The sequence below is a fragment of the Equus asinus genome, chromosome 10, assembly GCF_041296235.1.
Source record: "Equus asinus isolate D_3611 breed Donkey chromosome 10, EquAss-T2T_v2, whole genome shotgun sequence".
In the NCBI taxonomy this organism is placed as follows: domain Eukaryota; kingdom Metazoa; phylum Chordata; class Mammalia; order Perissodactyla; family Equidae; genus Equus; species Equus asinus.
Window position 1 is genome coordinate 80119804 of NC_091799.1, and position 13663 is coordinate 80133466.

Here is a 13663-nt window from a genome sequence, read left to right on the forward strand (position 1 = left end):
ATAGAATATCAGGAAGGCAGAGAGAGAAAGAGTGAAAATTTCCAGATTATGACATGGCTACTAACAGCAGAAACATGATATTTAGCTTACAACTTTCAACCCATTTCCTGTCCACTCTACTATTCCTTCTTATAATCTTTATGCAAATATTTGGTAATATTTTGGGAGGATAATAAAAATATTTTATAGTTTCTCTTTTTCCTATATCTTCCCCTGGCTGTCTCCTTTTTGGCTTTTCTATATCCTCTGTCCCCCGTTAATGTGAAGAGATCAATCACACAATGATATTCATTTTCACAAGTTATTAGGTAGGTGATTTCAAAGCACACATCCTCTTAGATTTCCACAGAAGCTGCTTTTATTAAAATTTACTTAGATAACTATTGCCCAAATAGATATATGTTTAATATTATAGCTAATTACATATCTTATATTAAGATAATCTAAACATTCTCCTCTTTCAACAGGACTTTACCAAGTTATTCAGCTTAATTATGGACCATCAAAATGTTCTCTCTTAAAATATTATTTTATATCCATTACTGCCAAAGACAGGAACATTTAGTCCCCAGGGATTAATATCCTATACAGGTCTTGGAGTATGTGGATGTCACAAAAAAAAGGAGGAGTGTATATCTTTCACGGAGTCAGAATGTACATGAAGTGAGCTGGAAGGAGTTCTAGGGGATGGGAAAGCTACATCTTAACTTTTGTAAATCTTCAAATTGTGAATATCACAATGATATGTAATTTTTCCCATAAAATATTGACAATTAAGCTTTCTTGAGATGTGGCTACCAGGTGGTTGGGTAGTCTCATTCACTAGAAAAGTACACCAGCCTTGCCATAGATGGGGTTCAAGTTTGAAACTCAGTAACGTTACCGATTATTTTAGCTGCTTGAGGGTAGTTGAAACTGATATTTAATCCATGAATGCCAGTACTTTCCTTTGGTCTGTTTTGCAACAGCCAGATAATACCCACAGTACTGGAGCTGACAAACTGGAATACATAAACACACCCGTAGTTTCTAAGATGATGTCTGGAAACTATGGCATTGGAGGAGTTATTGAAATAACTAGCAAATGCCTAATAAAGACTTGATGATATAATAGTTCTCAAAAAATTAGAGGATTACCAAAACTTCACACTTTCTGCCAATCTGGTGGATACAAAAGACCATTTCTCTATTACCTTAATTTGTGCTTTTCTGATTCCTAATAAGGTCGAGTATCTTTCATTTATTCATTACTTGTGTTTCCGATAAGAAATTCCTATTCATAATCTTTGAGAAGCTAATCAAGCCATTTTCTCCTTTTAGTGGCTTCCTAGCAAATACAGGATAAAAGCCAAGTTCCTAAGCATGGATCTATCACTTTTCATGTCTTTCCTCCTGTCTACCTGTCTAGCCTCACCTCCCAATGTTGCCTGCCTCCCTCTAAATTCTCTAGGAATTCAGAACTGCTATTTCATTGCTCCATGCCTTTGTTCAGGCTGTTTCCTCTGTGGAATTCCTTTCTCACTCTTGCTGATTCTGGTTAATACCTACTCATTCTGTAAGGCTTAACTTATGACATTTCCAGAAAACTTTCCCTAATTCCTCTTAGGCTGAGTTAAGACCTGTTCCTCCAAATTCCTATAGCATCCCGTGTATAACTCTACCACTGCACAGACTTTATGTTCCTCCAAAGGGAGACTGCCTTTTTATTTATCATTTTATCTCTAGCACGCAGCAGGGTGCCTGGCCCATAGCGGCCAATCAAATATAATTTGGTCTCCGTTAACATGTGTTGTATGTATAAGACTCAAGAGGTATTATCCAATAGGAAGTTAGAAATAAGGATCTGAAGCTCAGGAGACAGTCTGGGCTAGAGATAGTGGTAGTAGTTGAAGTCATGGAAGAGGAAAGAGGCTAATATTTGCCAACTGTATACTTTGTAATGGGCACACAGCTATTACAATGTTACAAAGGTGCTATTATATTTTATAAATGAAGAAGCAGGCTCAGAAAGGTTAAGGAACTAGTCCAAGGTTGAAAAAGGTATTAAATGTTTAAGCTGGGATTTGAACCAACGTCTTTTTAAAATCCAAAACCCAAGCTCTTTTCATTACACAATATTAGATGAACTCATGAAGAAGTGTGGAGAGAGAGAAGGGAAAGAAAGGATGGGGAAGGGAAGGGAAGAGAAGGGAAGGATAAATCCTGAAGATGAGCTTGGGAAGAACCCAGAAAGGGGACAGAGAGATGGGAGAAACTCCATTAGGTACTGGTGTATCAGGAGCCAGAGTAAAAAATTTCAAGAGAAAATGACAATCATTTCAAATGCTGCAGAAAGATCAAGTCATTTTAAGGGCTGAAAAATGTCTTCTGAGTTTACAATTGAATCTTTGGTCAACTTGGCAAGAGCACTAATTAGTCAAGTGGTGGGGAGAAACTAGATTACCATAGGTTAAGGAATGAACAGGAGGCAGGGATGTGGCAATGATGACCAGACTACTCTTCCAAGAATCTTAGCTATAAAGGGAAGGTAGGCAATATGTAAAGAGCTAGGGCTTAAAAGTTTGTGTATTTTTTTTTTTTTTGAGGAAGATTAGCCCTGAGCTAGCTGTTGCCAATCCTCCTCTTTTTGCTGATGAAGACTGGCCCTGAGCTAACATCTGTGCCCATCTTCCTCTACTTTATATGTGGGACGCCTGCCACAGCATGGCTTGCCACGCAGTGCCATGTCCTCACCTAGGATCCGAACCGGCAAACCCTGGGCTGCGGAAGCAGAACGAGCACACTTAAACGCTGCGCCACCGGGGCCAGCACCTAAAAGTTTTTTTTTTTTTTTTTTTTAAAGTTTAAGATATCATAGACATAAGCATATTTAAATATTGAAGAAGAAAGTCCAGGAGAGAGGGAGAACTAAAGTATATTAAAGGGGATAACTTGGAGTAACATTTTTGAGGACTGGGAAGGAGATAGGATTCAAAAATAACAATGGACAAAGGGCTCTCTTAACTGAGAAGATGTCACTGTAGGTGAGTTTGTAGCTGGAAATGGGGGAGATCCAAAACTTTGAGTTCTTATCTTTGAAATGGGTAGACAACACATGCATGACAAAGCTCATAGATTTTGATCTAAAACAGGCTTTCTAGATTCATTTTTTCCTAACAAATGGATCAACTGACATTCTCCTGTTTACCCAAGCTTTAAACCTTGGTGTCAATGGTGACTTCTCCCTTTTCTTCCTTCCTAAAATCTAATGAATTATGAAGTGTTGAAATAGTAAGAGTAGAAAGGACTTTGAGGATGTTCAAGTTATAAATGAGTAACTCATGTCCCACAGAAGTTAAGAAATGTGCTTAAGTTTCCACTACAAGTCAATATTAGCAGCTGCTGTGAGGCAAAGCTCCTGGCCAGAAGGGGTCAGTGACCTACTTAAAATAGACATCTATCAGACTCCATTGTGTATTTCCCAATCTAATACACTACCTGGCACATAGCAGGGACTCAAATAACATTCAATGAACCAATGAATAAACGTCGGTGGTGGTGCCTAGCCGATTCACATATTCAGAATCAACTTGGGCTTGACAGAACCTTGGCATCACCCTAGTTCAACTCCCTCATTTTATAGAGGAGGAATCTGAGGCTCAGAAAGATGAAGTAATCTGCCCAAAGTTCAAAAGCTCGTTACTGATAGTGCTAGGACTACAAAGCAGCAAAGAGGGTGCCAAAGCAAGTGGATCTAAGGAGCAGGAGAGAGAAACACTAGGAGGTGCACTGCCATCTGACTCTCCCCTTCTAACAGGAGCATTTTCTTCTATTTCCATTACAACTACCCTAGCCCAGGTCTATGTGTAACTATTCCAACTGCACCCAATCCTCCCTTCCTCCTCTTGCCTCCCAATCTGTCCAACGTTCCAAGCCAGATCAACAGTCATCAAACATTGCTTTGAGGACTCACTTCTTTCTAGTAAAAAGCCTTCAAAAAACTACTGCCTATTGGATAAAGTCCAAATTAACATTCTTAATCCTTCATTCCTTTCCTGTTCAACTTTTCAACCTTATCTCCTCATCTAGAAACGCTCCACTTGGCCAGGCTCCTCTATCCATAATCCTGTAATTTCCTCGAGGTCTACCCCTCTTTCTTCCTCTACACTTAAAGAGTTTTTTGGTGGTCTGCAGGGGCTGCGACCTGTGCAGCTCTTAGATGGGCCCGGCGCTTGGGTCTCTGCTCTCTGCCCGTCTTGCAATTCTTCCTAACTTCGGAACAAGGGGCTTCATATTTTCATTTTGCACGAGGCCTCTCAAATTATGCAGTTGGTCCTGGTAAGTCTCCTCAGCCCCTAGCCCAGCGTTGGAAATACCAGCCATTGAACACGAGTTGGTTGAATGAACGAACAAAGGGGCCTACTCTTAACTGAAACAACGAAACGGTCTACACTTACGCGGTCTAGTCTTACGCGCAACAATGAAAAAGGCCGGAACCCAAACAAGATGCCCGGCACCCGCCTTCCCGCCAGGCGCTCAAAACCCCAGCCGCTTCCCGCGCCGCCTCAGACCGGTTCCAGCTGGATTCCAAAGGCAGCTCGAACGCCAAATAGAATTCCAGCCCTTCGCTTGGCCGCAGCCAATCGCCGCAGCTCCTCTGGCTCCAAAACCTCAGCGGGCTCTGATTGGCTGAGAGCGTTGACGGGGGTGGTCTTAGAGCGACCTCGGGGAAGGAGGCGGAGGGAGAGGTCGGCCGGCGGGCGGCGAAGTGGCCACTGCGCAGGCGTGAATGGAAACGGGAACGCAAACAAACAAAACCCGGTACTCTGAGGCCTCCAGCTCTTCCCCGCCCACCTTTCCCCCGCGTGGGATCTCCCGCCTTCCAATCGCCCGGCTTTCTCCGCCCCCGTCAACGTCTGGGCACGTCCCCCTCGCAGCGCGGGCCACGCGCCACTGTGCACTTAACCTCTGCCCGCCCGGTGCCGACTTAGAGGCCGGGGCGGCGCGGGCAACGCGCACTCCTGGCGGCGGGGAGCGGAGGCGGGAGCCTGGGCCTGCAGCCCCGGCCACGCCGATGATGACTTGCTACCGGGGCTTTCTGCTGGGCAGCTGTCGTCGCGTGGCGGGCGGCCGGGCGGCGGCGCTGAGGGGGCCGGGCGCAGGAGGCCCCGCCGCGCGGCCGCAGCTCGGCGGTGACGGCGGCGGCCGGCGGCACCTGGGGCAGGGTCAGCCGCGCGAGCTGGCGGGCTGTGGCAGCCGCCCCGAAGGCGGCTTCCGCCCGTCCCGGGTGGTGGTAGTGGCCAAAACCACCCGGTACGAGTTCGAGCAGCAGCGGTACCGTTACGCGGAGCTCTCGGAGGAGGACCTGAAGCAGCTGGTGGGTCCCGGCGGCCCCGCCGTTGGGTCTGGGCTCGGCCGCGGCTTTGGGGAGCGGCCGCGCCCTCTCGGGCGAGACCTCTCGGGACGACCTTTCTTCCCAGGGCACCCCAGATGCCCTGCCTGCCCTGCTCGCTGTCCCCACTCCCTCTGGCTTCGCTCGTAGGGCCCCCCTTGCCTCTGTGTGTGTGTGTGTGGCAGAGAGAGGGGTCACTGTTAGGGCAGAGATTCCCTGGGCGGGGGCGTCTGGAGGGAGCATTGGATGGGGAAGCGGGGCTTTCACAGCGAGAGGAGTTTGGGGGTTCATTTGTGCCCTCGGCACCCCCACCCCCTTGTCGGGAATGGCGACAGCAGCCCCAGGAAAGGTGGGCGGCTGGCTGACGTCTGGACGGTCTGGAATAGCTCCCCAGGCCGTGCAGAGAAAGGGGGCCCCGGGGCGCCGCTGCGGGCCGCGACAAAGAGGGCCCGGGGACCGCGGACACACCCCCTCTTGCTCTGCTGGACTGCGGGGCCTGGGGCGCTCCGCAAAGCCGGTCTGAGTGAGTGAGCCTTCTCCGAGCTGGGACGTGGTCGTCAGACGAGGTCCTAGCAGTTTGTTTTAAAAGCCCACGTGTCTTTGGTGTCAGGAAAAGCGAGGGAGAAAATCTGACTTTGAATAGTGTATGTTATTAAGTAGAAAGGTCAAGACAAAGGGCAGGTAAACCTGCTAATTATGGAATAAAGAGCCTACGTCTATAATGTAGACCTCTAGGGTAGGTTATATTTGGAATACATATTGATTAATATCTTTGCAAAATATATGAATCCATCCAAGAAAAAAAAAACCCTGAATATTCTCTCCCTTCACTCTCCTTTAGAAACTTTTGATTCCATGCCCCCACCCGTCAACTTTAGGATAAGCAGAGTGGAGATGCTAGCATGCACAGTATGTCCAGAAAAGTCTCTGTTGGAAATCTCTAATTGTTGACACTGCACCAAAAGGCTTTGGAATTAGTTGCCTATAACCATCATCTTGTAGAATTCTGTGCAAGAGTAGACAGCCTGTCCTAAACTTCTTGTTTGTAATCTTCAGCAAAATTTTTTTGTAATATTTTGTAGAGGTATCAAAATGAAATTGTAAATCATCTTTTAAGTACTAAATCTATTTTCAGCGTTAAATTTCTTGATTCTTTAATGATGTATCTGATGGAAGTGCTGGCTGCAGATTTGTTTTTCTCTTTTCCCTGAGTGTTTGAAGGTGGCAGTTTATAGAAAACATTTGCATCATTTAAAGAGTAAATCAACAGTTTGAGCAGGAGGTTGGGGTAGTTGAGTTTGTGTTAGGGAGTGAAATTGGGGTGACACGGAATAGTAATGTTAGAAAAAAGTGTTTCTATTTTGGGAAGGAGATGTGTCTCTTTGTGTTGTACTCCTAATTTTGCAAAATCTGCTTTTTACAAATTGTCAAATACTATATGCCCATAAATATGCACTTCATACAATATTTTGGAAGCCTCCCACAACAATTTAAAGTAGAACACGTGAGTGACATGTTCAGCGTGTGGGGTTGGGGGTTGGGAGCTTGGAGTTCTAGCCTCAGTTCTGTGTGGTTAAGTTTCTATGAGTCTTTTTGACCTCTCTGGGCTTTATGGGTGAAATGATGCTTTTTGTGTAGTACTGTCAGTTTTCAGAGTGATTTCACCTAGTTCAGCGTGTGAAAACTAGAGTTGGACTAGTCGCCTCCAAGGCCCTTTCCAGCACTGGCATTTTGAATCTCTGGATAACTTTTTCAAGGTCTCAAGAAAATGGGTGACCTCTGAATCAGATTAATTCTTGGACCTCTGAACTAGATTGCTATTAGTCAGAACTTTTTAAATGTAGGCAAATCAATAAGTCTAAAAATCAAACTACCTAACGCACCCACTCTGCATATCTGAAGGGAAATCTCTAATAGGTAAATATTTGTCTGTCACCAGGTAGTGCTGTTTGGGATAAGAAAACTTTGAAGTAAAACTTCTGGACTATAGAACACAGTTTTGAAATAGTTCTCATTTCAGTTAAACTTTGTGGGTTAGTTCCTTACTGATTTGAGTTTTATCATTTATGTTAAAGCCAGTATTCAGAATGGAATAGCGTTAGGTGGAGCCCAGACCAAAAATCAGGAACAAGCCAAAGAATACTAGGCTGTGTGAAGTTGTTCTAAAATGGGGTTCTGTAATAGGAATGGTGAGATGATTAATATTATTTGCTATTTTGCTCAATAGACGGTACTAAGGTATATGAATCATGTGCATTAGGTATAGAAGAAAGTGGCTATGTGCATACTTGAGTCTTCTGGCACCATGGCTACTATGTCTATAATGTGTGGTAACCGGAAGTTTTGTATCAGAGGGTTCCCTTTTGTGGTGGTGGTGGAGGTTTTGTTGCAAAATAGATCTCCATTAGGTTACTTGTTAAAATGCAAATGGAAGATGAGGGATGGAGTGCTGGTATAATTTTATACCTTGAAGCCTCATGGTTTTCTAACTCTGTAGAAACTTAAACAATTAGAGGAAATACCTAGGTGATAAAGCCTGTACAAAATAGGTTTACTTCCTTCAGACTGGGTCAAAGTTTGACTTTCAGTTACTCTCTCATATTGGTTACATTGCTTTATTTTTAAATCCTGCTTTTCCCTTCCCCTAAGTAATGGGTGACTTTTCTTGTGACTAGAGGATTCTAGTCAAGGATTTTACCTCTCTGCCAGCTCTACCAACTCTGCCAGCTCTTGCCCTTGCAAGGGCTAATTAAACTATTATTACAGTTTACTTGCATCATAAGAGCTGTTGCTGTTGGCAGATGTGGAACTTTTCTTAACAGGGTCTTTGACACTTACAAATTAGACCTTTGCACGAATTGAACCTGATTGGAAAGGATTTTGTCATCGTGAAAATGCCTATTGGCCAAAAAGAAGGTTTTATTTAAGAATATTGTATTATATACCAGATAAGAAATGAGCAGTTTCCATTCCTCTCTCCCCGCATGCCAAGTCTTACAACCCCAGAGACAGCTCCCTTTATTGGTTCCCATTTTTAGTTTTTTTAAAAAATTATTTTCATAATGGGATAGAATAATTTCATTTCAGTTCCTCTATTGTTGGATTAAATTATTCCTAGTTATTGTCGTCTTAGCAGATTTGGGAAATGTAGCACCTTGGATTTTGTTTCCCTGACTCTGTTTCTGAAAACAGTGGTGTAGCTTAGGTTGTAGTTCTTGGGCATTGCATTGCCACATGGTGTGCAATGAGTGTAGTGTATGCAATATGAGTCTTTATCAAGTTAAAGAACATGATCTGGAGTACGGCCAGAGTTTTCTAACGGAATGTCACTCCTCTCACATCTTATAGACACAGGCACCAGAGTGGTCTATCTAAAGTGAACAGCTGGCCACTTTATTCCTTTGCTTGAAATTCCTCAAAAGCATCCCCATAACCTGTAGAGTCACCTGGGAAATTCAAAATGCAAATGCCTGAACCTTAGCCCCCCAGATTCTGATTCAGTTGGTGGAGAATTCCCAGACTCTCCCTTTCTGAACCACATCCTTAAGGTTGCTGGCTCTTTGTCCAGAGTTCTGCATTTTTAACAAGCTCCAGGTTTGCAAGTGGTCCTCAGATCACACTTTGAGAAACACTGCCATAGGCTAACTGTCATGATCCTTAATACGCCAAAGAAGGCCCTTCATGAATTGGCTCCTGTCTACTTCTTGAGCTTTATTTCTGATCAATTCTTGCCTTGAACTTCATTTTCTGTTCATTTCAGCCTGCTTTAATTTGCATTAGAAGTTGTGCTGATTTTATTTTGTCTATTTATGGATCAGTAGTGCAATAAAATGGTTCAAAATGTAAAAGATACAGATGGGTATACAACAAAGTCTTTCTCTTGTCACTGGGCACTCAGTTTTTGTTCCTGGAAGTAACCAGTGTTATCAATTTCTTGTGTTTCCTTCCAGAAATAATGTATACATACAAATTAACACAGTGAAATAGTCCTTTGTCCATCCCTTTTTATCCAATGGTAACATACTATTTAAGCTATCGTGCACCTTGTTCTTTTTTTTTTTTAAAGGTATGTATATTCCATTGTGTGCATATGCCTTAATTTTTAAAGTACATTCTGTAATGAATAATGAATGTTAATTTATACATGTACAAATCAAGCTCTAAGATAAATACCTAAAAGTGGAATTGCTGAGTAAAAAGGTGTGTGCATTTGAAATTTTAATAGGTGTTGCCAAATGCTTCCCTTAGAGGCTGGCCCAATGTATACCATCCCCAGCAATGTATGAAGGTGATTGTTTTTCCATAAGCACTTTATCACATTTTGGGGTCTTTGCCAACCTGGTAGGGGAAAAGTGGTCTTTCAGGGTGGTTTGCTTTGCATCCGTCAGTGTCTTTCCTTTTGCAGCCCCCTTTGCTTTGAATGCTCCTCTATCTTCTAGCCAATTCCTGTTCTTCCTTTGAGGTCAAGCTCAGACATTACTCTCACAGGAAGCCATCCTTGATAACCTTGCTGTGCCTCTCTCTGGCTGCCAGGGTTGTGTTAGGTGTTCTTCACTTTAGCTTCATAATACTTAAAGTTTTTGAATTTTTCACTTTAGAGTATAATCTGGGATTATTTTCGTCTCTAGATTTGATGGCAAGGACTGCATCTTAGTCATCATCTTCTTGGCCACTCCATCCCCACTAAAAAAGATGATATCTTTCTCATGTTTTTAAAAATCATTTTTAGTTTTTTTGTCTGAGGCTTCCAGTCCAGGGCTTTATTTCCAACTGTCACTCTTCCAGAAGATGTTAGCTGGTGAAAGCTTAAGGTGGAGGTTACCAGTGTGAATTCCCAGAAAGAGGTTTCATGGGTGAATATATTTGAGAAACATGAGGCTAAACAAAAGATGGTTTTTATATGACCATGGACTTTTTCTTTTTTGGGGGTAGAAAACATTTTAAATTTTGTGGAACACAACTTGGAAAATAGAGGCTTTATTTACAGTTAAATACAAGACTCATAAAGATGTAAAAAAGGATTGAATATCACTGTAGCTGAAATTCCACCATTAACAGAATCATCATTGACCAACGTGCTTTAAAGTCCTGATTTTCAGCCTTCACTGTGTATCAGGATTACCTGGGAGAGGTTTTAAAAAAAACAAGTATGTGGACAGACATGATATTGTAAATAACAGTTTTTTACTGTGATTACTTTTCCTATATTCTTAATTATATGAATTAAGCTCTGTGTAAAAAAAAGTGTTTATCAATGCACATTAATATTTTCTCAGCTAGTATAAGTTGAGTTTGTTTCACTATCATTGACCTTTGTAATATGTAACAGAAATGTGTATTTCAAATATCAGCGAGTGTGTCATTTATTTCATGCCTTAGGAATATTTATTACATATATATATTACAATAAACCGCTGGATGTGGATTGTGCAAGAATCAGTAGACCAACCTCTGTAAAACATTTGCTTTCAAGGAGAGTTCAACCAGTTGCCTCTCTTCTTCCTAACTGAAAGTTGGTAGAATTAGGACATGATAAGGAACGGAATAGTTCTTGACCTGTGTAACTTAATCATTATAATCAAGGCTTAGTGGCCTGATGAGTATTTACAGTTCTCATGCAGGAGTAAAATGTAAGTGGACAAGTCCTGGATTAAGAGTAGGAGATCTGAGTTTTGATCCTGGCACCACAGTCTGTTGTCTTTGTAAACTTGAGTGAGTAACCCAACCTCCCTCCCTCCCTCCCTCCCTCTCTTAGCCTCTTTGGTTTTGAAATAGGTATAATAATGTCTGCTTTTCCTTTTGTACATAATTTTTAGGAAGATCAAATTAATCTATAATTTATGTAATTTAATTTAAAGCAGAATAATTATAAGTTTACAGCCACAATAATGATTATTATGTGAATGTCACTGTTATATTTATTAAATTATGTACCTAAAATGGCACTGACTTGATCACTTCAGAGTAGGTTCTTTTACTAAGATAGACCCCTGAAGTAAGTGAAGAGTTGTTGAATTTAACTTTGCTTCGGTGGTATTTTGTGTGTTTTTCGTTTTTGAGCTAATTTCTTGTGCAGTTCTTGTGCAGTTATAGTTTTGAATTTTTTACTTTCTATTAAGTATTTTTGTAGTAGAGAAAATAATTATAAAAATTATTATCTGCTTTAAAAATATGTGCTTATAGTGTTACTGTTGCCAACATTCAGGAAGTTTGTTGATTGACTTAATTTGTTCAAAGTGTCACTTTTAAATATTTTTTCACCAACCCATTCATTGAGCACCTGATAAGTGCTGGACATCCTGTTAGGTTCTGGAGAATCAAAGGTGAATAAACAAGAGTTTCCAAATGTATGGAGAAAATATGTTAAATCATATTACAACTATTTATAAATGGTCCATGGGAATACAGAGAAGGGAGAGAATAATTTGGGGAAGGGCGGGGATGAAAGGGGAAAAAGAAGACCTTTGAATATTTTTTCAACTTTTAGGTCATACTTTTTAGTGATATTTTTAAAGTTTAGATTTTCAGTTACAAAATATTTCTACCATATAGAAAAGTTTCAAAAAGTAACTAGACACCTGTGTATCCACCTCTCTAGATTTAACAGATATTTATTTTGCCATAATTGCTTCAGATATTTTGAAAGGAATTGTTAGTTATAACTAAAGTCCCATGCTTCCAACTTTTCCCCTCCCTACCTCCCTAGAGGTAACCACTAGTCTGAAGTTGTTATATGTATATCTTTCACATGCATATGTTATATATTTATTAATATGACTGTGTCCATTAAAAATATATTATGGTTTTGTATCTTTAAAAGTTAACATCATATAGTCATATTCTTTAGAATATGTGCGTATTTAGAAATTTGCTTTTCTTATTCGCTGTTGGTTTTGAAACTTACCTATGTTGATATCTGTTAATTCACTTTAATTGCTATATGGTATTCTATTGTTTAGATGGTTAGGTCATTTCCAGTTTTCCCACTATTTAAAAAAATGCTGCAATTAGAAGTACAAATAATTTTCCCATAAGAATTGAACAACTCCCTGATTCCCCACTTCTCATCAGCATTTGGCAGACTTTCTCATCACATTGGCAAAAATGTTAGTGAAATGGTATCTTTTAATTTTAGGGTATTTGAATTATTGAAGAATAAGGAAGAATTTATATTTGAAGGGAAGAGAACAATACTAGCGAGATGGTGGGAAAGTTCATTGTTTTGCCAACAAAAAGAACTCAGATTTTTTTTTTGTTTTTTTAAGATTGGCACCTGCACTAACATCTGTTGCCAATCTTATTTTTTTTTTCCCTTCTTCTCCCCAAAGTCCCCCCAGTACATGGTTGTATATTCTAGTTGTGAGTGCCCCTGGTTGTGCTGCATGGGACACTGCCTCAACATGAGCTGATGAGCAGTGCCATGTCTGCACCTAGAATTGAACTTGCGAAACCCTGGGCCACTGAAGCGGAGCTTGCGAACTTTACTCGGCCACTGGGCTGGCCCCAGAACTCAAATGCTTTTTACTGTAATCCACAGTCAGAAAAATTTTATATCATGACTTGGTACATATACTCATTTTTGAAATAAAAGATAACGTGAAACAATTTGGCCTTTTTACTTGTAGTATAGTTCATTTTCTCTTTAAGGGTAATGCTGGTTGTGATCATTAGGTTGAAGTGGCAACCATTGTAAGGGCAGTTTGAAAATCATTGCTCAAGAGTAAGTATATTGAGGCTAAATCGGTAGGCTGGATCTTATGAAGGTGTTAAATGTTATGAGAAGGAGTTGGTTTTTGTGTGGTAGTGGTTTTCAATCTTTCAGCAGCAGAATACAACCCTTGCTCAGCCCTACTCTCTTTCCCTTTAGGAGTGGAGTGATCAGGGTCAGTTTTTCTAAGACTTCGGCATTCTGGGACTAGTATAAAAGCAGGCTTCTGGTGGTGGTGGTTAGATTGGGGGAATGGGAAATAAAGATTATTAAAGAAGGAACTAGTTTAGAAATTCCAGAGGCAAGCTATTGGGTGAAACCAGATAAGAGTTGACATTGTCCGGAACTCAAGCAGTGGCAGTGCGAACATAAAGGACAGATTGGAGAAATAGTTTACAGGTATAATTATTGGACTTCACACTGACTGTGGAGATTGAGTGTGGGGGGGAATTAAAGGTGACACCTGGGTTTAATCTCTTGCTTAGGTAAATGAAATTATTACTAACTGATATATGGGACTCAGAAGAGCAACTTTGAAGGAAGAATATATAATCAGATGGTTTGGGGAGAGGTAGTTGATCTAC

General features: G+C 41.1%; 1 protein-coding gene across 3 annotated transcripts in view; it reads left to right on the forward strand.

The window, feature by feature from the left end:
- The first annotated feature begins 4783 nt into the window (after positions 1-4783).
- Positions 4784-13663, forward strand: part of NADK2 (NAD kinase 2, mitochondrial) — a 43201-nt gene continuing 34321 nt past the window's right edge. For 2 of the 3 annotated variants that reach the window (XM_044779416.2, XM_070519756.1), the window contains exon 1: positions 4784-5356. In XM_044779416.2, coding sequence (XP_044635351.1) covers positions 5054-5356 — 303 coding nt within the window. In that variant the 5' untranslated portion in view covers positions 4784-5053. The remainder of the gene's footprint in view (positions 5357-13663) is intronic. The other variant, XM_044779417.2, reaches the window with a different exon arrangement.